Source organism: Mustela putorius, unplaced genomic scaffold (assembly GCF_011764305.1).
Source record: "Mustela putorius furo isolate JIRA1106 unplaced genomic scaffold, ASM1176430v1.1 tig00004041_pilon_pilon_pilon, whole genome shotgun sequence".
NCBI classification, from domain to species: domain Eukaryota; kingdom Metazoa; phylum Chordata; class Mammalia; order Carnivora; family Mustelidae; genus Mustela; species Mustela putorius.
In genome coordinates, this window is record NW_025422176.1 from 3001023 (window position 1) to 3025266 (window position 24244).

Here is a 24244-nt window from a genome sequence, read left to right on the forward strand (position 1 = left end):
AACATCAGCATTAGTACTCACCATAAGAAAAAAGTACCATGGTTGGGGCACACCATACTGCCCTGGAAAGACAGTTTCTATATACCAGGTCACAAGGCCATACAAGAAAGCATCAAGTAAAAGCATCAACAAAATATAGCCAAACATGAGATTATCCTCAAGGCCGACTGGTGTCCAAATATTATTCCATCTAATACCAGTTTCTGAAATAAAAAGGATACACCATGGATGACAGCTCTGTGAAACAGCAAAGAAAAAAGTTGATACTCTAAATCCTGTCACTGTGAATTATCTATATGTTAATACCCTTATTGTTTAAGTCATCTAAGAAAATGATAGAATATGTAATAATACTGGGTTCTTCTGACCTCAATTTAGAATCTACAAAAATAAATAGGAATGACTGAGACAGGGTCAATGAATGAAACAATAATAACAAAAATGGCAAGAAAAAAGCAAGTCTATTAGATCCTATTTTTCTATCCCTTCATACTAAATTCACATTTAAACTACCATCAGAGTACACAAATCTGGAAAAATATTCAACAGGACTAGAGATGGATGCTGACTATATTACAAAGCAGAAGAAAAAGAGATTTTGCTTAAATATAGTTCTGGGGCACCTGGGTAGCTCAGTTGGTTAAGTGTCCAACTCTTGATTTTGGCTCAGGTCATGATGTCAGGGTCGTAAGATCCAGCCCTGCACTGGGCTCCATGCTGGGTGTGGAGCTTGCTTGATTCTCTCTCTCCCTCTCCCTCTGCTCTTCCTCCCCCACTCACACATGGCACATACAACTCTCTCTAAATCAATCAATAAATAAAGTTCTGATAGAAGAGAAAAAGAAAAATCATTAAAAAAGTTATCCTTTGTGGGGCACCTGGGTGGCTCAATGGGTTAAAGCCTCTGCCTTCGGCTCAGGTCACGATCCCAGGATCCTGGGATTGAGCCCCGCATGGGACTCTCTGCTCAGCAGGGAGCCTGCTTCTCTTCCTCTCTCTCTGCCTGCCTTTCTGCCTACTTGTGATCTCTGTCTGTCAAATAAATAAATAAAATTTTAAAAAATATCTTAAAAAAAAAGTTATCCTTTGTTCTATTTCTTCTATTTTTGGACAAAGTATAGCATAACTGAAAAAGCATGGGGGCTTGCAGTGAACTCCTAATTCAAAGACATTTCATGAATATGGTCAGTGAAACTTGTCCTTTCTTCAGCTTCAGCCTCCCTTTCCTATAGATCAATACCATCAGAATATTCACTAGCACTGTGTATTTGAAAAAGCTATAAAAAAGTAACAGCTTAAGAAAAAGTATTTGGTAGAGTTAAAAATTATCAAAATGAGGGTGCCTGGGTGGCTCAGTGAGTTAAGCCACTGCCTTCAGCTCAGGTCATGATCTCAGGGTCCTGGGATCGAGTCCCGCATCGGACTCTCTGCTCGGCAGGGAGCCTGCTTTCTCCTCTCTCTCTCTGCCTGCCTCTCTGCCTACTTGTGATCTCTCTCTGTCAAATAAATAAATAAAATCTTTAAAAAAAATTATCAAAATGAAAGCCATTTTGAGAGACCGTGAACAGCAAATTAGCAACAACAACAAAGGTAGAATGCAATTTTAGGAAGTCTGCTGTACCTTGAGAAATCCTCCCAGCCAGAACACAACAGGAGTTTGCGAAAGAGAAAATATAGAAAAAAATAACTAAATAAAATAAACTAACCCAATAAAAAATAATTCAATTAGAAAACAAAAAAGTGGGTGCCTAGGTGGCTCAGTTGGTTAAGCGCCTGCCTTCGGCTCAGGTCATGATCCTGGAGTCCTGTATCGAGCTCCACATCAGGCTCCCAGCTCTGTGGGGAGTCTGCTTCTCCCTCTGACCCTCTCCCCTCCTATACTCTCACTCTCTTTCTCTCTCTCTCTCAAATAAATAAGTAAAAACCTTTTAAAAAACTAATTAGAAAACCAAAAAGTATACATTCTGTTGTAGACTAAGCCAATGAAAATCCCACATCTAGATAAATACCAGTGAAATTTTAATGTTTCAGGTATAAAGAAAGAAAAATGCAAGTATCCAAACAGAAATCATATGTATATTCTTCTGACTGGCTGTTCATTGGGAGTAGGTTTTTGTTCACAGGTGAAAAAATTAAGTCCTTAATCATCTTCATTAATGAATAAATGTAATGAAATTCCCACTAAATCCCGGTAAGAGTTTTCATAGATTTTGATAAAGTGATTCTCAAAGTGACATGAATAAAAAACAAGGTCTGGGGATAAGAACATATTAAGACTTGTTATAAAGCTATGAGAAAACCATTGTAGTACTGACACAAAAGTAGAATAAAAGAGATCAAAAGAATGGAAAAAATCACCAGAAAGATACATGTATATGTGGAAACTTGACATAAAACAAAGATGGAATTTGAAACCAGTAGAGATCAACAAATTATCCAATAAATGATGGTAATAGCTTGATTTTCATATGGAAAATAAAATTAAATTCTTAGCTCAAACTGGCAGAAGTATCTACTCTGCACTTACTGAGTTATCACAACAGCAATAGCAATCAAAGCTAAGCTATGAATATCTTATAAGATAGTATTTTTATATTGAAAAAATTATTTACATTAGTATGCATAATGTTTGAGCAAATATATGTGTATTGTTATACTAATAGCAAAAAACTGGAAACTACTTAAATATACATTGCTAGAGAACTAATCAATTATAGTACGTCACAATGGATGGAATATTAAATGTGTAAAAAGTTAATATTTCTCTATGTGAGAAGAGGCCTAACAGATTATTAAGTTAAATAAAGCAAGCAGCAGAACAGGCTTAAAACTACTTTGAGAGTATAACTGGAGGCTTATTGTGCCGTAATGGGGAACTTATAATTTTTCACAACTCTGGTTTTTCTTTTTTTAGTTCACATAACTGTTTTTACAATAAACAAATCTAGGGATAAATAATTTGTATAGGATTTTCTTACTTCGTTACCCACTGTCCCACCTATGTTGTCTCAATTCCACCTTTCAGGGAATCAAACAGCAAAGGCAAAATTTGCAGGGCAAACACATACGTCTTACTTCCAACTTGAGCAGACGACTAATCCCTAGTGCCAATGCAACATTTGAGCTGAGACAGGCAGCCACCTTCTTGGTAAGGGTCATCTGTCCGTAGAATTGATTAATGGTATTAAATGGAAAGAAACTGGCAAAATATAGGAGACTTCCAGCAGAAGCAGCCAAATGGACTGAAAATAAGGAAATTATAAGGTCACTCTAAAGCAATATGCAAAACAATGACCTTTTCTACTACATTATAGAGAAAAGAATGTAAGCTCTATGAGGGAAGAGTATTTGTCTTTATTTTTCATCCTTGTATCACCATCAGGCTCACAGTACATGCTCCCTAAATATGTGTTAAATAAATGAATTAATAGTTTGTGTACAGGATATTTATAGTCATTTAAATAAAGATTTATTCATGAGCACTGGGCTTGAGAAATTATAAATGCACACAATCAGTAAATAACAGCTAGAGTTTCCAGAGTCTTAACTACTGGGTAGAATAAAAAGCTCTGTATGAAGTTTTAAACATATAAAACATGAAGTTTTAAACATAAACAAAAAAAAGAAAAAAAAGAAAGAAAAAAATAAACATATGCTTCCAATCTCAATCACAATGCTCCAAATAAAGAATAGCTGAATAGGGGTGCCTGGGTGGCTCAGTGTGTTAAAGCCTCTGCATTCTTTTTTTTTTTTTTAATTTTTTAATGTTTTTTAATTTTTTATTTTTTTAATTAAATTTATTTATTTTCAGTATAACAGTATTCATTATTTTTTCACCACACCCAGTGCTCCATGCAATCCGTGCCCTCTATAATACCCACTATCTGGTACCCCAACCTCCCACCCCCCCACCACTTCAAACCCCTCAGATTGTTTTTCAGAGTCCATAGTCTCTCATGATTCACCTCCCCTTCCAATTTCCCCCAACTCCCTTCTCCTAACTCCCCATGTCCTCCATGCTATTTGTTATGCTCCACAAATAAGTGAAACCATATGATAATTGACTCTCTCTGCTTGATTTATTTCACTCAGCATAATCTCTTCCAGTCCCATCCATGTTGCTACAAAAGTTGGGTATTCATCCTTTCTGATGGAGGCATAATACTCCATAGTGTATATGGACCACATCTTCCTTATCCATTCGTCCGTTGAAGGGCATCTTGGTTCTTTCCATAGTTTGGCGACCGTAGCCATTGCTGCTATAAACATTGGAGTACAGATGGCCCTTCTTTTCACTCCATCTGTATCTTTGGGGTAAATACCCAGTCCTCTGCATTCTGCTCAGGTCATGATCCCAGAGTCCTGGGATTGAGCCCTGCATCGGGCTCTCTGCTCAGGAGGGGGCCTGCTTCCTCCTCTCTCTCTGCCTGCCTCTCTGCCTACTTGTGATCTCTGTCTGTCAAATAAATAAACAAAATCTTAAAAAAAAAAAAAAAGAATAGCTGAATAAATTGCTAACTACTGAGAGTTGGATATGGTTAGGTCCATAAGCATTGGATCCTATGGGCTCAAAAAAGAATTCTTGTTAAGATTATCATTGGGATGACATAAAGTCAACATTAAAGAAGAAAGTGATAACACCCAAATCATGGTCAACTAATCTTCAACAAAGCAGGAAAGAATATCCAATGGAAAAAAGACACTCTCTTCAACAAATGGTGTTGGGCAAACTGGACAGCCACATGCAGAAGAATGAAACTGGACCACTTTCTCAAATCATATACAAAAATAAATTCAGAATGGATCAAAGACCTCAAAGTGAGACAGGAAACCATTGAAATCCTAGAGGAGAACACAGGCAGCAACCTCTTTGACTTAGGCCATATCAACTGTTTGCTAGGCACATCGTTGGAGACAAGGGAAAGAAAAGCAAAAATAAACTCTTAGAACTTCTGCATGTTGAAGAAACAAAACTAAAAGGCAACCTATGGAATGGGAAAAGATATTTGCAAACAACTTATCTGATAAAGAGTATCTAAAATCTATAAAGAACTTATTAAATTCAACACCTGAAAAACAAATAATCCAGTTTAGAAATGGGCAGAAGACACAAATAGACATTTTTCCAAAGAAGACACCCAGATGGCTTACAGATACATGAAAAGATGCTCAGCATCACTCAGGAACAGGGAAATACAAACCAAAACCATGATGAGAAACCACCTCAGACCTATCAGAATGGCTAAAGTTAACAGCACAAAAAACAACAGATGTTGGCAAGGATATGGAGAAAGAGGAACACTCTTACACTGTTGGTGGGAATGAAAACTAGTGCAGCCATTCCAGACAACAGTATGGAGGTTCTTCAAAAAGTTAAAAATAGAACTATCCTACAACCCAGCAATTGTACTACTCGGTATTTACCCAAAGGATATAAAAATTATAGATTCAGAGGGGTACATGAACCCCAATGTTCATAGCAGCATTATCAATGATAGCCAAACTATGGAAAGAGTCCAAAGGTCTACTTACTGATAAAGAAGATGTAGTACAACACACACACACACACACACACACACACACACACACCCCCCACAGTGGAATATTACTCAGCCATCAAAAAGAATGAAATCCTGCCCTATGCCATGATGTAGATGGAACTACTAAATGAAATGTCAGAGGAAGACAAATACCTTATGACTTCACTCATATGTGGAATTAAGAAACAAAACAGATGAACACAGGAGAAAGGGGAAAGAAAAAGAGAGAGGAAAACCATAAGAGACTCTTAATTATAGAGAACACACTGAGGGTTGATGGAGGGAGGTGGGTTGTGGATGGGCTAAATGGATAATGTGTATTAAGGGGGGCACATGTTGTGATGAGCAAGGACTGCTATATGTAAGTGATGAACTGCCAAATTCTACTTCTGCAACCAGTATTACACTATATGTTAACTAACTAGATTTAAATAAAAACTTGAAACAAAAAAATAAAGTTAAAAAGGCAAACACAAAAAAACACTCAAATTACAATGATATCAACTGTCTCCTTCTTCCTTTAAATCACTTTATTGAGGTATAACTGACATATAAAGAGCTGTACATACTTAAGGTAAACAATTTGATGAGTCTGGAGGTAGGTATATACCTGTGAATACTTGTGAATACATTATAATCTATACTATAAACATATCTATCACCTCCCAAAGTTTCCTTCTGCCCTGTTTACTTATTATCTTTTTGGTAACAATGAATACTTAACATAAAATGTACCTCTTAGCAAGTTTTTTAAGTGTATAGTACAGTATTACTGTAATACTACAATATTACTATTACTTATAGGCACTATGTCTTTTAGTAGATCTCTAAGATACTTCTTCGTCTTGCATAATGAAACTCTGTACCCTTTCACTAATACCTCCCTGCTTCCCTTTCCCCCAACTCCCAGGAAATAACCATTCTATACTGTGTATAAAGTATGACTACTTTAGATGTTTTTTTTAAATTTAATATTAATTTAATTCAGTATAAATCAATTGTATGTTTATTTTTTTATTTTAATTCCAGTATAGTTAACATACAGTGTTTTATTCATTTCAGATGATAGTGATCCAAAGGGGCACGTGCACCCGAATGTTTATAGCAGCAATGTCCACAATAGCCAAACTATGGAAAGAACCTAGATGTCCATCAACAGATGAATGGATCAAGAAGATGTGGTATATATACACAATGGAATACTATGCAGCCATCAAAAGAAATGAAATCTTGCCATTTGAGACAACATGGATGGAACTAGAGCGTATCATGCTTAGCGAAATAAGTCAAGCAGATGTATAATATAGTGATTCAATGGCTATATATATATTACTCAGTGCTTATCAAGATAAGTGTACTTTTTTTAAATTTATTTTTTATTTCTTTTCAGCATAACAGTATTCATTGTTTTTGCACCACACCCACTGCTCCATGCAATCCATGCCCTCTCTAATACCCACCACCTGGTTCCCCCGACCTCCCACCCCCCACCACTTAAAACCCCTCAGATTGTTTTTCAGAGTCCACAGTCTCTCATGGTTCACCTCCCCTTCCAATATCCCCCAATTCCCTTCTCCTCTCTAACTCCCAAGATGCCCTTCAAAGGATGAATGGATAAGGAAGATGTGGTCCATATACACTATGGAGTATTATGCCTCTATCAGAAAGGATGAATACCCAACTTTTGTAGCAACATGGATGTTTTATTTTTAAATTTGAAGGGATGGATGAAACAGGTGAAGGGAATTAAGGGCACACTTATTGTAATTTGCACTGAGTAATGTACATAATTATTGAATCACTGTATTGTATACCTGAAACTAATATAACACTATACATTAATTACAGTGGAATTTAGTAAACAAATACCCCCAAAATCTATTATAGAATGAGTCTTAGACTTACCTTTATTGAAGAACGTGCTAACCATAAAGGCAAAGAATATTGAAGCAATGGCGTAACACATAAGAAAGACAAAGATGAAACTACCGTCACTGAAGCGAAAGATTGGCTCACTGAAAATCTACAAAAAAACAATTATGACATAGGTAAGGTACATGATAAATTACTGTCACATAAACATAAGAAAAGAGGGAGGATAGTGCTAATGTGGTAGATTACTGCTAAGTGACTGAAACTCAATTAGATGAAATTTAACTAAGCAACTTATTTCTTACAGAAGGGTTTATGTTTTTCTCAGAGATATAGCAGCCTCTAAGTTTCCACAGCAGAAATAAAATCTGTATTTCATTCTCCTGGCACCTGAGACCAACCGGTTCACCATAAAATTACCTTTTGCCTGCCAAAGGGTAATTGAGGCAGGCTATAATCAGCAAAAACTAAGATGTCTAACACATGTAGCTAGTGAGCACGTGAAAGGTAGCTAGTGTGACTGAGGAACTAAATTTTTTTTTTTTAAGATTTTATTTATTTATTTGACAGAGAGAAATCACAAGTAGACGGAGAGGCAGGCAGAGAGAGAGAGAGGGAAGCAGGCTCCCTGCTGAGCAGAGAGCCCAATGCGGGACTCGATCCCAGGACCCTGAGATCATGGCCTGAGCCGAAGGCAGCAGCTCAACCCACTGAGCCACCCAGGCGCCCCAGGAACTAAATTTTTTAAAAAGATTTTTATTTATTTATTTGACAGACAGATCACAAGCAGGAAGAGAGGCAGGCAGAGAGAGAGAGAGGAGGAAGCAGGCTCCCCACTGAGCAGAGAGCCCGATGCGGGGCCTGATCCCAGGACCCTGAGATCATGACCTGAGCTGAAGGCAGAGTCTTTAACCCACTGAGCCACCCAGGTGCCCCATGAGGAACTAAATTTTTATTTTCATTTAATTTTAGTTATCTTGATTTAAATTGAAAAAATGAAGGCAGTGTCTAATACAGATCAAGTATTTCTTTTTTTTTTTAAAGAAGACTTTTATTTTTTTTAAGGATTTTATTTATTTATTTGATGGAGAGAGCACAAGTAGCAGAGTGGCAGGTAAAGAGAGAGGGAAAAGTAGGTTTTCCGTGGAGCAGGGAGCCCAAGGTAGGGCTCAATCCCCAGGGATAGTGACCTGAGCCAATGGCAGACGTTCAACAGACTGAGCCACCCAGGCATCCCCGGATCAAGTATTTCTGATGAAAATATAGCATATGAATTCAGATGTGTTGTAAATATAAAACACACCCTGAAGTAGGAAGACAGTACAAAAAAATGTAGGGGTGCCTGGGTGGCTCAGTTGGTTAAGAATCTGCCTTCAGGGGCGCCTGGGTGGCTCAGTGGGTTAAGCTGCTGCCTTCGGCTCAGGTCAAGATCTCAGGGTCTTGGGATCAAGTCCCATATCGGGCTCTCTGCTCAGCAGGGAGCCTGCTTCCTCCTCTCTCTCTGCCTGTCTCTCTGTCTGCGCCATTCTCATGCTCTCTCTCAAATAAATAAATCTCTCGCTCTTTCAAATAAATAATATAAATAAATAAATACAATATAAAAAAGAATGTAAAAAAATCTCTTCATTTTTAAATTGGTTGCATATTCAAATATTTTGTATGTATTAGGTTAAATTTAAAATATCATTAACATAATTTCACCTGTTTTTTATGGTTTTAAAAATTTCTACTGGTTACTAAAAAACCAGTATTACATATGTGACTCATGGTATTTTTACTGGGTAGCATGAAATTACACACTTGCCTTGGCAGAGAATAAAATACATATCATAGAGATAATAATAATATAAAAAATGAAGAATGTGAAGAAATAGGCCGCCCAGATGATCCAGTTTTTAAGTCCAATTATAAGCTGGTACTCCTGTAGGAAAGTCAACACAAATCAAATATTAAATGCATCAGCAAATTCATACCACTTACATATATTTTTCTATTTAAATCTCCATAAAAAACTATGTGAATGGTTAATATCATCTCCATGTTATGAATACGAAAAGTCAAGTCTCAGAAAGTATGCCATTCAAAATTATGCAGTCAATTAGGGCAGTGCTGGCATTAAAATAGACTTCTCCTGAGTTCAGAGATCTTTCTTCATTACCACACCTTGTAACGGAACAAAAGGTAAAATATCTAAAATTAAAACTTTGAAATATTAAGCTCTCTTTTCTATTATACTCTACTTCCTGGAGTATAAGAAAAGTGTGTCTTTTTTTTTTTTAATCCAGTTGACTATACTTATGTTTGTTCCTTTTAGGCAACATGTCTTTATCCCCTTCTAGTTGTTTTCAAGATTTTCTTTTTGGTCTTTAATTTTCAACAGTTCGAATATTGTGTGTGTGTGTGTGTGTGTGTTATTTTTCCTCTGTGTGTGTGTGTGTGTGTATTTTTCCTGTGTGTGTGTGTGTGTGTTATTTTTCCTGTGTGTGTGTGTGTGGTTTTATTTTTTCTGTGTGTGTGTGTGTTATTTTTCCTGTGTGTGTTATTTTTCCTGTGTGTGTGTGTGTTATTTTTCCTCTGTGTGTGTGTGTGTCTGTTATTTTTCCTGTGTGTGTGTGTGTGTGTGTGGTGTTATTTTTCCTGTGTGTGTGTGTGTTATTTTTCCTGTGTGTGTGTGTGTTATTTTTCCTGTGTGTGTGTGTGTGTGTGTGTTATTTTTCCTGCTGTGTGTTCTCTGAGCTTCTTAGACCTGTGATTTGATGTCTATCATTAAATTTGAAAAATTCTCTGCTGTTATTTCTTTGGCTCTATTCTCTTGTCTCCTTTTCGGGGATTTAACTTGTATATATGTTATACTATTTATATTGTCCTATACTTTTTAAATGCTTTATTCTGGGTTTTTACTTTTTACATTTATGTTTTACATTTTACAATTTTGTCTTTGCATTTCAGTTTGTGTAATTTCAACTGTCATATTCAATTCTATGATTCTTTCCTCAAGTCTAGTGATGAGCCCATCAAAAGTGTTCTTCATTTTTGTTAGCATGTTTTTTATGTCTAGAAATTCTATTTGACTCCTAATAGTTTTTATCTGTCTGATAACATTACCTATCTGATCTTGCGTGTTACCTACTGTGTAGAAAGAGTTAACAAAGGAGGCCCAAGACTACTATTCTTAGAAAGGCATGTACTGGGCACTGGGTGTTATATGCAACTGATGAATCAATAAACTCTTATCTCTGAAACTAATAATACACTATATGTTAATTGAATTTAAATAAAAAACAAATTAATTTGGGGATAAAAAAAAAAAAAGAAAGACATATTTACAAGTTGGCCCTTGGCTGGTATATGGGAACTTGGTTGGTAAACTGCTCCCTACACTGATACAAAACTTTCCTTAAATGGTAAGTGTAGGTGACTGTGCCAAAACTGTTGGTACAAACACTATGGTTTATGCTGAATACCTGCTTTCTAGGAGTGTGGAATTTTGGTAAATGCTAGGCAAAGGGTGTCTACATGACCAGTCCCCATCAAAACCTCGGGTGCTAAATCTCTAATGGACTCCCCTGGACACAAACATCACAAACATACTGCTGGATTTTCTTCACAAACGTACTGCTGGGTTTTCATTGCTGGGGCAAGAGTGTGCTCTGTGTGACCTCTTGTGGGGTTAACTGAAGAAGCCTGCAGGTGAATTCCTCCAGGCTGTGTCTGTGCCTGTGTCATATCCTCTTCTGAGCCAGCTATGTTTATTTACTTCCTATACCACTATAATAATGCCTCGCTGTGAGCAATAACTATATGCCAAGTCCCACTAGTCCTTCTAGAGAATTTCAGAAACAAGGGGCTATCTTGAGGATCCTGGACACATCTACCTTTCCCTTAGAGCCTTTAAATAATTAATTATAGTAATTTAAAATTCCTTGTCTGGTATTTCCAACATTTGTGTTTTATCTGTGTCTGGTTCTGGTAACTGATTTGCCTCTTTGGACCAAGTTTTTTTCTTAATTTTTGGTGTGCCTAATAATTTTTTTGTTGATACCCAGACATTAGGGTAACAGATATGAAGGTAAAGGCCTAAGATGTGGGGTTTTATGTTAATTTAGCCAGGACCTGTTCATTGATACTCTAATTATTAAAGGCTTTAAATCCCTCCAGTGACCTTTTTTGTCCCCCTGCATGCCTTTAGGTTTTCTCTTCCCATTGCTCCCAAGAGACAAGTTTCTTTCTGAAATTCTGCCAGCTTGAAAAACTGACAAATGATATCAGTACTCACTTTTCTTATTTTACGTTTCCTGCTACTGGGATGTAACAACTACCCACTAATGACAAATATATAGAAATAATCCAACTCTCTATACAAAAGAGTCCCACATGCCTAAAAACATTTTTACAGAAACAGATGAACATAGAGGTGAAAAAAGAGAGAGGCAAACCATAGAACAGACTCTTAACTATACAGAACAAACTTGGGGCTGCTGGAGGGGAAGTGGGGTGGTGGGGTGGTTTAAATAGGTGATGGGGATTAAAGAGAGCACTTGTGATGGGCCCCAGGTGTTGTATATAAGCGATGAATCTCTAAATTCTACATTATACGTTAACTAACTGGAATTTAGATAAATTTAAATAAATGGAATTTAATAAGAACTTGAAACAAAGAAACTGAGATTACCTTCAATCTTTTCTCCCTTTCCCAGACAATGGATCGCATGATGGAAAGTACAGTTGGAGAGAACATCAGGATGAACATCAAAGGGAGGAAGGAACTAGTGATCCAAATTAATCCATCATGAGAATAAGCTGGGTGTGGAAATCTCTGGATAAAGATACTGATATTATCAAACAGTTTCTGGCTAGCACTGCTTTCATGATACAGCATGATGGCCTTATCCAAGGCATGCTGTACGGCCAGGAACCCTTCTCTGATGTACCCTGCAAGAGAAAACAAACAATGTCAAATAAAGCAGACCAAGGAATTACTCAGACACATAAATAACATGGCAATTCAAGTAAGTCATAGTTTGTCACCTACAGAACACAAATTTACTGGTGTATCGAGGCTAAATGCACATAATTACCCTGAAAACATATCATTGTTTTGACACAGAAATAAGGGATACGGGGCACCTGGGTGGCTCAGTGGGTTAAAGCCTCTGCCTTCGGCTCAGGTCATGATCCCAGGGTCCTGGAATCGAGCCTCAAGTCAGGCTCTCTGCTCAGTGGGGAGCCTGCTTCCTCCTCTCTCTCTGCCTGCCTCTCTGCCTATTTGTGATCTCTGCCTGTCAAATAAATAAATAAATAAATAAATCTTTTAAAAAAAAAGAAAAGAAAAAGAAATAAGGGATACATCTTCAGCTGAATCTGATTCACATCTTCCCAAAATTACATATACTTAGTAACAGTGGAAGGCTTGCTAATGTAATCTATATTTTAAAAAGAAGGCAGATTTAATTAGATATTAGAGAGATGAAGAAATACAGAAATGAGGCTGAGAATCACAGATAAATTCTACAGAGTAATGCAGAAAAATGCAAGAAAAATTGGTCCACATTAGCCATACAACTAAAAAGCAACCATACAACTAAGACAACTTAGGGTTTAATTTGTTTTTATCCATTTTCTAAAATTGGAACTCTGATCATTAATTTTGCACTTTTCCATTTTTCTAATATGAACATTTAAAACTATAAAATTCTAAGCATGGCTTTAGCTATAATCCTCCAGTTTTGCTCCTATATCTTAACATGTCAGGTTTTCTTATTATTCGATTTAAAATATTTTCTGATTTGTGACTTCTTTGACTCATTACACTCTATATGATTTCAGTCTTTTTAATTTCAATGTGATTTATTTTACAACTCAATATAAGAGTTATTCTGGTGGAAATGCCATGTGAACTTAAAAAGAATGTGTATTCTACCACTGTTGAGTAAATGTAAATCAGCTGTAAATGTAAATCAGCTGTAAATGTCAATCAGCTCAGGGAAACTTAGAACATTCTTCATATCATTTACTTCTTTACAATTTTTTTTGTTTAGATGTTCTGTCAACTATTGAGAGAAGGATATTAATATCTCCATTGACAACTATGGTATTGCCCAATTCTTCCTTTAATTCTGTCAATTTTTGCTTCATGTATTTTGAAGCTGTTATTAAATATATACATATTTAGAATCGTTATATCTTCCTGACAAATTGATCTTTTGTCTTGAAATCTGTCTTATCAGATATGTGTATACCTGCTCCAGCCACTTTATGGTTACTATCTTTAATCACATTTAAGACACTTTTAAAAAATTAACATATAATGTATTATTTGCCCCAGGGGTACATCAGACTTACACATTTCACAGCACTCACCATAGCACATACCCTCCCCAGTGTCCATGACCCAGCCACCATATCCCTAGACCCGCACCCCCCAGCAACCCTCAGTTTGTTACACATTTAAGACTCTTAAAGCCATTTTTCTACACATACGTTTTTCTTCTCTTTTCTTTTACTCATCAGGGATTCTAATTACACTTATGTTAGAACTTTGGGTATTGCTCCACATTTCAATGAAAGTCAATTTTTTTGTTTTTCAAACTGAACACATTTTATTGTTCCAAGTTCATTTACTCTTTCTTATGTTATCTTCATTATTAAATCTGTCCTATATTTTCCAATTCTAGACTTTGTTTTATTCCTTTTTATGGTTTCTAATTCTCTGCTGAGACTTACCACTTCTTTCATTGTACACATTTTAATTCAATGACTGAGAATAGTTACAATAGCCACATTACAACAAGTTCTTATCTGCTAGTTCCATATTCTGAGTTTTTTTTTGGAGTCTCGGTTGATATTAAGATGCAGTACACAAAACCACTCTAATAGTAATACTATATTAGTTTAAGAGTAGAAAGACTAGGGTAGCTCAGTCGGTTAAGCATCTGCCTTCAGCTCAGGTGGCAATCCCAGGTTTCTGGGATTGTGCCCCATGTTGGGCTCCCTGCTCAGTGCAGAGTCTGCTTCTCCCTCTCCTCCCTGCTTAAGCTCTCTCTCGCTATTTCTGTTGCTGTCTCTCTCTCTCAAATAATAATATTAATAATAGTAGTAGTAGTAGTAGTAGTAGTAGTAGTAGTAGTAAAAAATTTTAAAAAGAATAGACTAATAGAAAAAAAGAATTTTAGGACATTATTTTAAACAGTTTTGGGAAAACTATTTTCCTCTCTGTGGTAAAAAAACAATACTGAATCCCTAGCCCAACTACACACAAACATGAACTACTTCCTCATGGATTAACAACCAAATTACTGAGGGAAAAACCATAAAGAGGAAATAGTAGAATATTTTTGAAGTAGGGATGGACTTCTTAAACAAAAGCCCAGAAAAAGACCATGTGGCCAAAATATGACAAATTACATCTAATGAAAGATCTCTGCTATTTCAATAAAGGACAGCATAGATAAAATCAAAAGTTGGAAAAACATACTTTCAAAATTTGGAACCAATAATATATCTGAAAACATGGAACTCCCAAATAAATATAAATCTTTAAATAGATAGCTAAACAAAATGTGTGTTGGATTATTTGAAACTGTGTTCTGTGGAGGAATGTTGTTTTAAGCTTTAAAATATTATAAAAGTTCATTTGTGGTAATATAACTGAAAATTTAAGCATAGTTTTCCACTCCTCCCTTGGTTCATGTAATAGATTATCTTAATTTTCTACTCATTTCCCTGCCAATCTTTCTTAGTCTTTGTACCTTTATCCTTCTTTGTTGACCATTCTCTGGAATATCTTGATCATTTATATAATTATTATATAAATTGTGAAACACAGGCCACAGTACTATTTGCTCTGCAACAGTATACAACAAAAACCAAAGATAAACTATGAGTGTTATCGCTTGGAGATATGCATCCACTACCATAATAAATCATTTCTCCTATTAAAACTGAATATTGCTATAACCTGTGTCTCTCATAATTTCCAGGAGAAATTTCATACTCCTTCACCTACATGCCAGGTCTTTAATGACATTTTTGCCTCTTAACCTCATTTCTTTTTTCTTTTTTAATTTTATTTATTTATTTGAAAGACAGAGCTCATATGTAGGCAGAGGGGAAGGCAGAGAGAGAGAGAGGGAAGCAGGCTTCCTGCCAAGCAGAGAGCCTGATGTGGGACTCGATCCCAGGATCGAGCCAAAGGCAGAAGCTTCTGAGCCGAAGGCAGAGGCTTTAACCCACTGAGCTACCCAGGCGCCCCTTAACCTCATTTATAACAGCCTTACATGTACCATCTATTCTAGCTAATAAAGAAAGAAAACAAACAAAAGGCCATGCAGTTCCCCGAATGTGGCATCCTGTCCTGTATGTGTTCATGATTTTACTTCCACTGCCTGAAATAATCACCACCCATCTCCAACTAACTATTTAAATACATGTATGTATTGACTCAGTTTAATCCTTAAACTCAAATTCAATCTTAGAGTAGACTCTGTAAGGATTATTTTTAAGGACTGCCTAATAGGCTCAACTATTCTTTTACTGATTTTAAGTTGTTTCCAACTTTTGTTCCTTGTGCTAGAATATGCACAGCTTTTTTCTTCTATAAATATTTGCTAAAGACAAAAATCTCAAGATAGTTGGTAAATCCAAAGTTCCACATCAATGGTTTTTCATGTAAGATAATTTTCAAAATAAAAATCTGAATTAAGGGGGCACCTGGGTGGCTCAGTGGGTTAAGCCGCTGCCTTCAGCTCAGGTCATGATCTCAGGGTCCTGGGATCGAGTCCTGCATCGGGCTCTCTGCTCAGCAGGGAGCCTGCTTCCTCCTCTCTCTCTGCCTGCCTCTCTGCCTACTTGTGATCTCTCTCTGTCAAATAAATAAATTAATTAATTAAAAAAAATCTGAATTAAAAATTACCACAGTTTTGGGGCGCCAGGGTGGCTCAGTGGGTTAAAGCCTCTGCCTTTGGCTCAGGTCATGATCCCAGGGTCCTGGGGTCGAGCCCCACATCAGGCTCTCTGCTCAGCAGGGAGCCTGCTTCCCCCTCTCTCTCTGGCTGCCACTCTGCCTACTTGTGATCTCTGTCTGTCAAATAAATAAATCTTTTTTAAAATTACCACAATATCAAATCAGTAAAATTATATATAGACATGAATAGGCAAGCGATGCCAACAAATGAAAGTATTTGTATTTGGAAAGCAAAACACTAAACCACCACTAATGTATAGAATTGAAAGTAGTTTTGATAAAATATAAATTAAATTAAAAAATTACAAGTTAAGAACATATTTACAATGGGTATATACATGTATAAAACATACATATAACCATATATGTAGGTAAACATGCAACTGAGATAATGAAATAAGGATGTTCGACGATTTGCGCACCAGGACTTCCTCCATCATCATAATCTGCATTCCTGGGTCCTACAGAGGGATGAACAGGAAAGAGTAAGGATGTCTTCCAGCCCAGTCTCTCTGGCCACATCAAAGATCTCTGTATCCTAACAAAACGCAGATGATATTTTACCTAGAAGCATCAATAGGAAACAAATCATGTTTAAAACCATATAAAACTGAAATGCACATATTAAAAATAAAGAAAAGTTAAGTCCAAATGGGAAAACACATGGTTTGAAAGATGAGACTCATCTGATGTCAGTGATTCTGAACACTTAGAAATTACAGTGACTGAAAGCACTAGTCCTCTGATCATAAGAATATCTAAAGTCATCTCAGAATATAGGTAGTTCACAAAAAGACACACATAAATGGCCCATAAACATATGAAAAGCTTTTCAATGTCATACAATGAAATAAATACAAATTAAAATTACAGAGCTATTTCTTACCCATCACACTAGAAGCTCTGTGAGTGAAGCTGTGAACAGGCACTTTAATATATTGGTTGTGGGAGGCAAAATGACACAACTATAATGGAGAATATGGTAAAGTTTAATAAAACTACACATGCATTTATGGTTTGATTCAACAATCCTACTTCCAGGAACAGACTTGTACACCTCCAACAATATAAAGGAAACATGAAAAAGTTTGTTGTAACATTATTTGTGGTATAAATATTTGGGAATCAACCTACTTGCTCAAAGGAGATGGCACAAAAGGTAGAACCTGTACACGACAGACAGCTATACATTTGTTTAAAACAGCTACAGTCAGAAAACAGAAATCATATTGATCATACTAGAAAACCTGAAAAGATAAATGCTTTTTCTGCATCTATGGAGAATCATATGGTTTTTATTCTTTCATTAATATGGTGTATCATGTTCATTGACTTGAAAATACTGAACCATCCCTGCAATCCAGGAATAAATCCCACTTGATCGTGGTGAATAATTCTTTTAATGTACTGTTGGATCCTATTGGCTAGTACCTTGGTGAGAATTTTGGCATCCATGTTCATCAGGGATATTGCCCTGTAATTTTTCTTTTTCATGTAGTCTTTGATTTTGGAATCAAGGTAATGGTGGCTTTGTAGAATGAGTTTGCAAGTTTTCCTTCCATTTCTATTTTTTGGAACTGTTTTGAGGAAAATAGGTATTAACTCTTCTTTAAATGTCTGGTAGAATTCCCCTGGGAACTCATCTGGCTCTGCACTTTGGTTTTTTTAGATTTCTGATTACTGATTCAATTTTTTTTTTTTTTTTTGCTGGTTAGAAGTCTGTTCAAACTTTCTATTTCTCCCTGTCTCCATTTTGGTAATTTGTAGGTTTCCAGGAATTTATCCATTTCTTTCAGACTACCCAGTTTGTTGGCATACAATTTTTCATGGTATTCTCTGATAATTCTTTGTATTTCTCTGGGTTTGTCTGTGATCTTTTTCATTCATGATTTTGTCTATTTGGGTCCTCTCTCTTTTTAAAAAGATTTTATTTAGGGACGCCTGGGTGGCTCAGTTGGTTGGACGACTGCCTTCGGCTCAGGTCATGATCCTGGAGTCCAAGGATCGAGTCCCGCATCGGACTCCCAGCTCCATGGGGAGTCTGCTTCTCTCTCTGACCTTCTCCTCGTTCATGCTCTCTCTCACTGTCTCTCTCAAGTAAATAAATAAAATCTTTTAAAAAAAAGTAAAAAAATAAAAAGATTTTATTTATTTGAGAGAAAGCATAAGCAGACAGAGTGGCAGGCAGAGAGGAAGAAGTAGGCTTCCTGCTGAGCAGAGAGCCTGACACAGGACTCGATCCTAGGACCCTGGATTCATGACTTGAGCTGAAGGCAGACACTTGACTGAGCCACCCAGGCATCCCATCTCTTTTGTTCTTGATAAGTTTTGCTGGGAGTTTATCAATTTTATTAATTCTTTCAAAGCAGAAGCTAATTAGCTTCATTAATCTATTCTACTGTTTTGTTGTTGTTTCTATATCATTTATTTCTGCTCTAATCTTTGCTCTTTCCCTTCTTCTGCTGGCATTAGGCTTTATTTGCTATTCCTTTTCTACCTCTTGTAGATGTAAGGTTAGGTTGTGTACTTCAGACTTTTCTTGCTTCTTGAGGCGTTGCAATATAACTGTATTAATAGACCTGTATTGCAATATACTAACTTCTTAGGACTGCCTTTGCTACATCACCAAAGGTTTGGAATTATTATTTTCATTTTCATTTGCTTCCATATATTTTAAAAATTCTTCTTTAATTTCCTGGGTAACCCATTCATTCTTTAGTAGGATGTTCTTTAGTCTCCATGTATATGTGGTCTTTCCAAATTTTTCTTTTGGTTCACTTCCAGTTTCAAAGCGCTGTGGGGTCCATCTTTTTGTACAAGTTGAGGGCTGCATTGTGACCCAGTATATGCTCTATTCTGGAGAATGTTCCATGCGCACTTGAAAAGAAGTGTATTCTACTGCTTTAGGATGAAATGTTCAATGTTCAGAGTATATCTGTTAAGTCCATCTGACATTCAAAGCCATTGTTTTCTTGTTGAGCTTCAATGATCTATCCATTGCTATGAGTGGGGTGTTAAAGTCTCCTACAATTATTTTATTATCAATGAGTTTCTTTATGTTTATTATTAATTAACTTATATATTTGGGAGCTCCCAAGTTGGGGGCATATTTACAATAGTTAGATCTTCCTGATGAATAGACCCCTTAAGTATAATATAAATCCCTTCTTCATGTCTTCTTACATCTTTGGTTTAAAATCTAGTTTTTTCTGATGTAAGTATGGCTATTCTTGTTTTCTTTTGACATCCATTAGCATGAAAGATGGTTTTCTGTCCTCTCACTTTCAATATGCAGATGTCTTTAGGTCTAAAATGAGTGTCTTGTATGCAGCATATAGATGGGTCTTGTTTTAAAATCCATTTGATACCCTATGCCTTTTGATTGGATCATTTAGTCCATCTACATTCACAGTGATTATTGAAAGATATGAATGTAGTACCATTGTGTTAACCTGTAGAGTTGGTGTTTCTTGTGATGTTCTCTGGTCTTTTCTAGTCTTTGCTGCTTTTGTTCTTTTTTCTTCTTTACTCAAAGAATCCCCCTTAAAATTTCTTACAGGGCTGGGTTAGTGGTCATGAACTCCTTCAGGTTTTGATAACCTCTTTCTTTCTCCTTCTGTTTTGAATGACTGCCTTGATAGATAAAGTATTCCTGGCTGCAGACTTTCTCCCATTCAGTATGTTGAATATTTCCTCTTTTCAGGCCTGCCAAGTTTCTGCGAACAGATTTGCTGTGAACTTTATATACCTTCCCTTGCAGGTTAAGAACTTTTTCCCCCTTTCTCCTTTCAGGATTCTTTACTTATCTGTATATTTTGTGAATTTGAATATGCTATGCCTTGGCGATGGTTGGCTTTTGTTGTTGAGTGGGAGTTCTCTGTGCTTCCCAGATTTTGATATCTGTGTCCTTCCCCAGATTAGGGAAGTTTTTCAGCTATAATTTGTTTGAATAAAACTTCTGTCTCCCTCTCTCTCTTTTCATCTTCTGGGACTACCAAGATATGAATGTCACTTCATTTTTAAAAAATTTATTTATTTATTTATTTGACAGACAGAGATCACAAGTAGGTAGAAAAGCAGGCAGAGAGAGAGAGGAGGAGGAAGCAGACTCCCTGTTGAGCAGAAAGTCTGATGTGTGGCTCGATCCCAGGACCCTGGGATCATGACCTGCACCGAAGGCAGAGGCTTTAACCCATTGAGCCACCCAGGTGCCCCATGAATGTTACTACATTTTAAGAAGTCATTGAGTTCCTTAAGTCTATCTTTGTGGTCCGTTACCTTTCTTTCCCTCCTTTTCAGCTTCATTGTTTTCCATAATTTTATCTTCCATATCACTGATTCACTCCTCTGCTTCATCCATTCTTGTTTTTTATGGCTTCCACTTAGGACTGCATTTTGTTTATAGCATTTTAAATTTTGGCCTGAATAGATTTTAGTTCTTTAATTCTGCAGTAAGGGATTTCCTAAGGTCTTCTATGCTTTTTTCCAAGCCCAGCTAATAAATTATACTCACTTTAAATTCTAGTTCAGACATCTTAACTTGTATCTGTATTGATTAAATTCCTGGCCGTAAGTACTAACGCCTGCTCTTTATTTTGGCGTGAATTTCCCTTGTCTCATCATTTTGTCCAGGAAAGAAAAGAATAAAAAGAAAACAACAACAAAACAACAACAATAAAACTAGATCCTGGGCATATGTTTGGTCTTCTTGTTAAAAGAATCTAGACTCCAAAATAAGAAAGTAAAATAAAATATAATGAAAGTAAACAAAAAATAAATATACACACATACACGCACACAAAGTATATATAAATAAAAATAGGGAAAAACTTGAAAAAATAAGAAAATAAATGAAATAATAATAATAAAAAGAATAAAAGTGTAAAGAAGGCTAGATACTACTTTCCCCTGGAGCTGAAACTTTGCAGCCCTCTATAATCAATGAACTGTGGGAGAGTTGTTTTTATTGGTCTTCTGGGGAAGGGGGCCATTGCACTGATGCTCAGGTGGCCTTACCCTAGCAAAAATCGCCTCCAGAGCACAGGGCAGCAGGGACTGGTATAAGTGGGTCTGGATTCCACTACGTGGTGCTGTTTTCTCCCTGAGGGGTTTCAGCACTGATGAGTGGGATAAATATGGCCTAGACCCCGTCCCTAGCCCCAGAGTTGGAAGTTTACACCCTCTACTCTTCAGTGAGTGCTCAGAGAAGAGCAACCAATCTCTCTTATCACCCTGGTTTCTTTCAGAACCCTGCCTTCACGCTGCCTGTGTCTCAGTTTTTTTATTTCATGTCCATGACTGAGTTTCAGATTCAGATTTTAGGAACTCCTGTGGCATGGACCCACACTGATCCTCCTAGGGAGAACTTACATTTCTGCCATTTGCTGGTCTGTCCCAGGAAAGTGGTTGCAGGACCACGCCTGTATGAACCGTGTGAACTGTGGTTCACAGTTTATGGCAACACAGAGCAGAGAGCTGGCACCTAGACTCACTGTTATACTGGGAACAGTACAGCACTTAGTTGCCACCCATTCTTGTGACCCAGGTGATTCTCAGAGCAGGGTGTCACACCTGGAATTCCACCTTGCTTCACCACCTGAGCACCTTTAAGTTAGGCACATCCCCCTCAGTAGCAGACTTCTAAAACCTCTGATTCTGCATTTCACTCTGTAAACAGGCTCCTTCCTCACCATGGTATCCACAGCTCTGTCTCCCTGAATTCAAGTCTCTGTACCTACCTACCAAAAGGTGGTGGATTTTCTACTTGTAGACTTGTAGTTTTTGTTCTCTTGGATCTCTGATTGATTTCCTAGGTGCTCAGAGTGATTTGATAACTAATTAGCTATAGTCAAGGGACAAGTTTAGGGTGCCCCTAATCCTCCATCATCTTAACTCCACCCCTCATAAAGATTTATTTACATCTGCACTTCTGGGAGTTTTGTTTTTAGCTCCTGTGTTTAGATCATTAGTCCATTTTGAGTTGATTTTTGTATATAGGGTGAAGTAGTGGCCCACTTTCAGTCTTTTGTATATGGAAAAACAGTTGTCCTAACATCATTTGTTAAAGAAATTGTTCTCTCCCACAGAATGGACTTTGCATCATTTTCTTAAGTATTTATTTATTTAACATATAATGTATTATTTGCTTCAGGGGTACAGGTCTGTGAATCATCAGTCTTACACAATTCACAGCACTCACCATAGCATAAACCCTCCCCAATGTCTATAACCCAGCCACTCTATCCTTATCCCCCCATCCTCCAGCAACCCTCGGTTTGTTTCCTGAGATTAAGAGTCTCTTACAGTTTGTCTCCCTCTCTGGTCCCATTTTGTTTCATTTTTTTCCCTCCCTTCCCCCCATGACCCCCACCCTGCCTCTCAAACTCTTCATATCAGAGAGAACATATGACAATTGTCTTTCTCTGATTGACTTCTTTCACTTAGCATAAACCTCTAGTTCCATCCACATCGTTGCAAATGGCAAGATTTCAGGTTTTTTATGGCTGCATAGTATTCCATTGTGTGTATATGTGTGTGTGTGTGTGTATATGTTTGTGTGTGTGTGTATACCACATCTTCTTTACCCATTCATCTGTTGGTGGACATTTGGTTCTTTCCATAGTTTGATTATTGTGGACATTGCTGCCATAAACATTCAGGTGCATGTGCCCCTTTGGATCACTACATTTGTATCTTTAGTAGTACTTTGCACCATTTTCAAAAATTGGTCATAAATATGTGGACTTCTAGACTCTCAATTTTATATCATTGGTCTATTCCTGTTCTTATGCCAGTGCAAGACTGTTTTAATTACTGTAGCACTGTAGTAAGTTCTGTAGTAAGCATTGTAGTAAGTTTACATCCCCCACAGTAGCAGACTTTTAAAAGCTCTGATTTTGCATTTCACTCTGTAAGCAGGCTCCTTCCTCACCATGACAACTCTGTCTCTCTGAATTCAAATCTTTGTACCTACCTACCAAAAAGTGGTGGATTATGGGTAATGTGTACCAAAAGGTGGTGGAGTTGGATAGTGTGAATCCTCTAACTTTGCTCTTTTTAAAAACTGTTTTTACAAGTTGGGTCTCTTGCAATTCTATATGAATTTGAAGACTGGCTTTTCTCTTTCTGCATAAAAAGCTTTTGATAGTGATTGTGATGGATCAGTAGGTTAATTACGGGTAGTACTGACATCTTTGTTTTTTAAGTAGGCTCCACAACCAGTGTGTAGCCCAATGCATGGCTTGAACTCACAACCCTAAGATCAAGACCTGAGCTGAGATCAAGAGTCAGACACTTATCTGACTGAGCCACCCATGTGCCCCCAAAGACATCTTAACAATATTAGGTCTTCCTACCCAGGAACTTTGGCCATCTTCACATTTATTTAAAACTTCTTTAACTTCTTTCAACAGTGCATAGTAGTTTTCACCATAAGCCCCTTGAACCTCTTTGGCTAAATTTATTCTTCAGTATTATGTCCTCTGCTCTGTCTTTTCTACTATTCAGCCATTCAACTAGTTTTTTTTTTTTTAATACATCATTGTATTTTTAAGTTTATAATTCCTTGTTTATAATTTCTGTGTCTTTGCTAAGATTTTCTTTTTCACTTCAAGACAATTTTAATTTATTGTTGAAACATTTTTTATGGTGGCTGCTTTGAAATCTTTGTTAGATAATTCCACCCTCTGATTCATCTCCATGTTTGTGTCAGTTGATTGTTTTTACTCATTCAAATTGTGATTTTCTTCAAAACAAGCAAGGAAAAAAAAAAGGAAAAAAAAACAAGCAAGGAAAGGGAAAAAAATAAAAGAGAGAGAAATCAAGAAACAGAGTCTTAATTTTAGAGAACTGATGTTACCAGAGGGCAGGT

General features: G+C 36.8%; 1 protein-coding gene across 1 annotated transcript in view; it reads right to left on the reverse strand.

Moving 5' to 3' along the window:
* The window catches only part of LOC101693462 (phospholipid-transporting ATPase ABCA3-like), a 181217-nt gene that overhangs the window by 141052 nt on the left and 15921 nt on the right, over positions 1 to 24244 (reverse strand). Inside the window, exons 5-10 of the mRNA XM_045072708.1 lie at positions 16797 to 16938; positions 12085 to 12344; positions 9223 to 9333; positions 7446 to 7563; positions 3069 to 3242; positions 22 to 203 (exon numbers count right to left, since the gene is read on the reverse strand). Coding sequence (XP_044928643.1) covers positions 22 to 203; positions 3069 to 3242; positions 7446 to 7563; positions 9223 to 9333; positions 12085 to 12344; positions 16797 to 16938 — 987 coding nt within the window. The remainder of the gene's footprint in view (positions 1 to 21; positions 204 to 3068; positions 3243 to 7445; positions 7564 to 9222; positions 9334 to 12084; positions 12345 to 16796; positions 16939 to 24244) is intronic.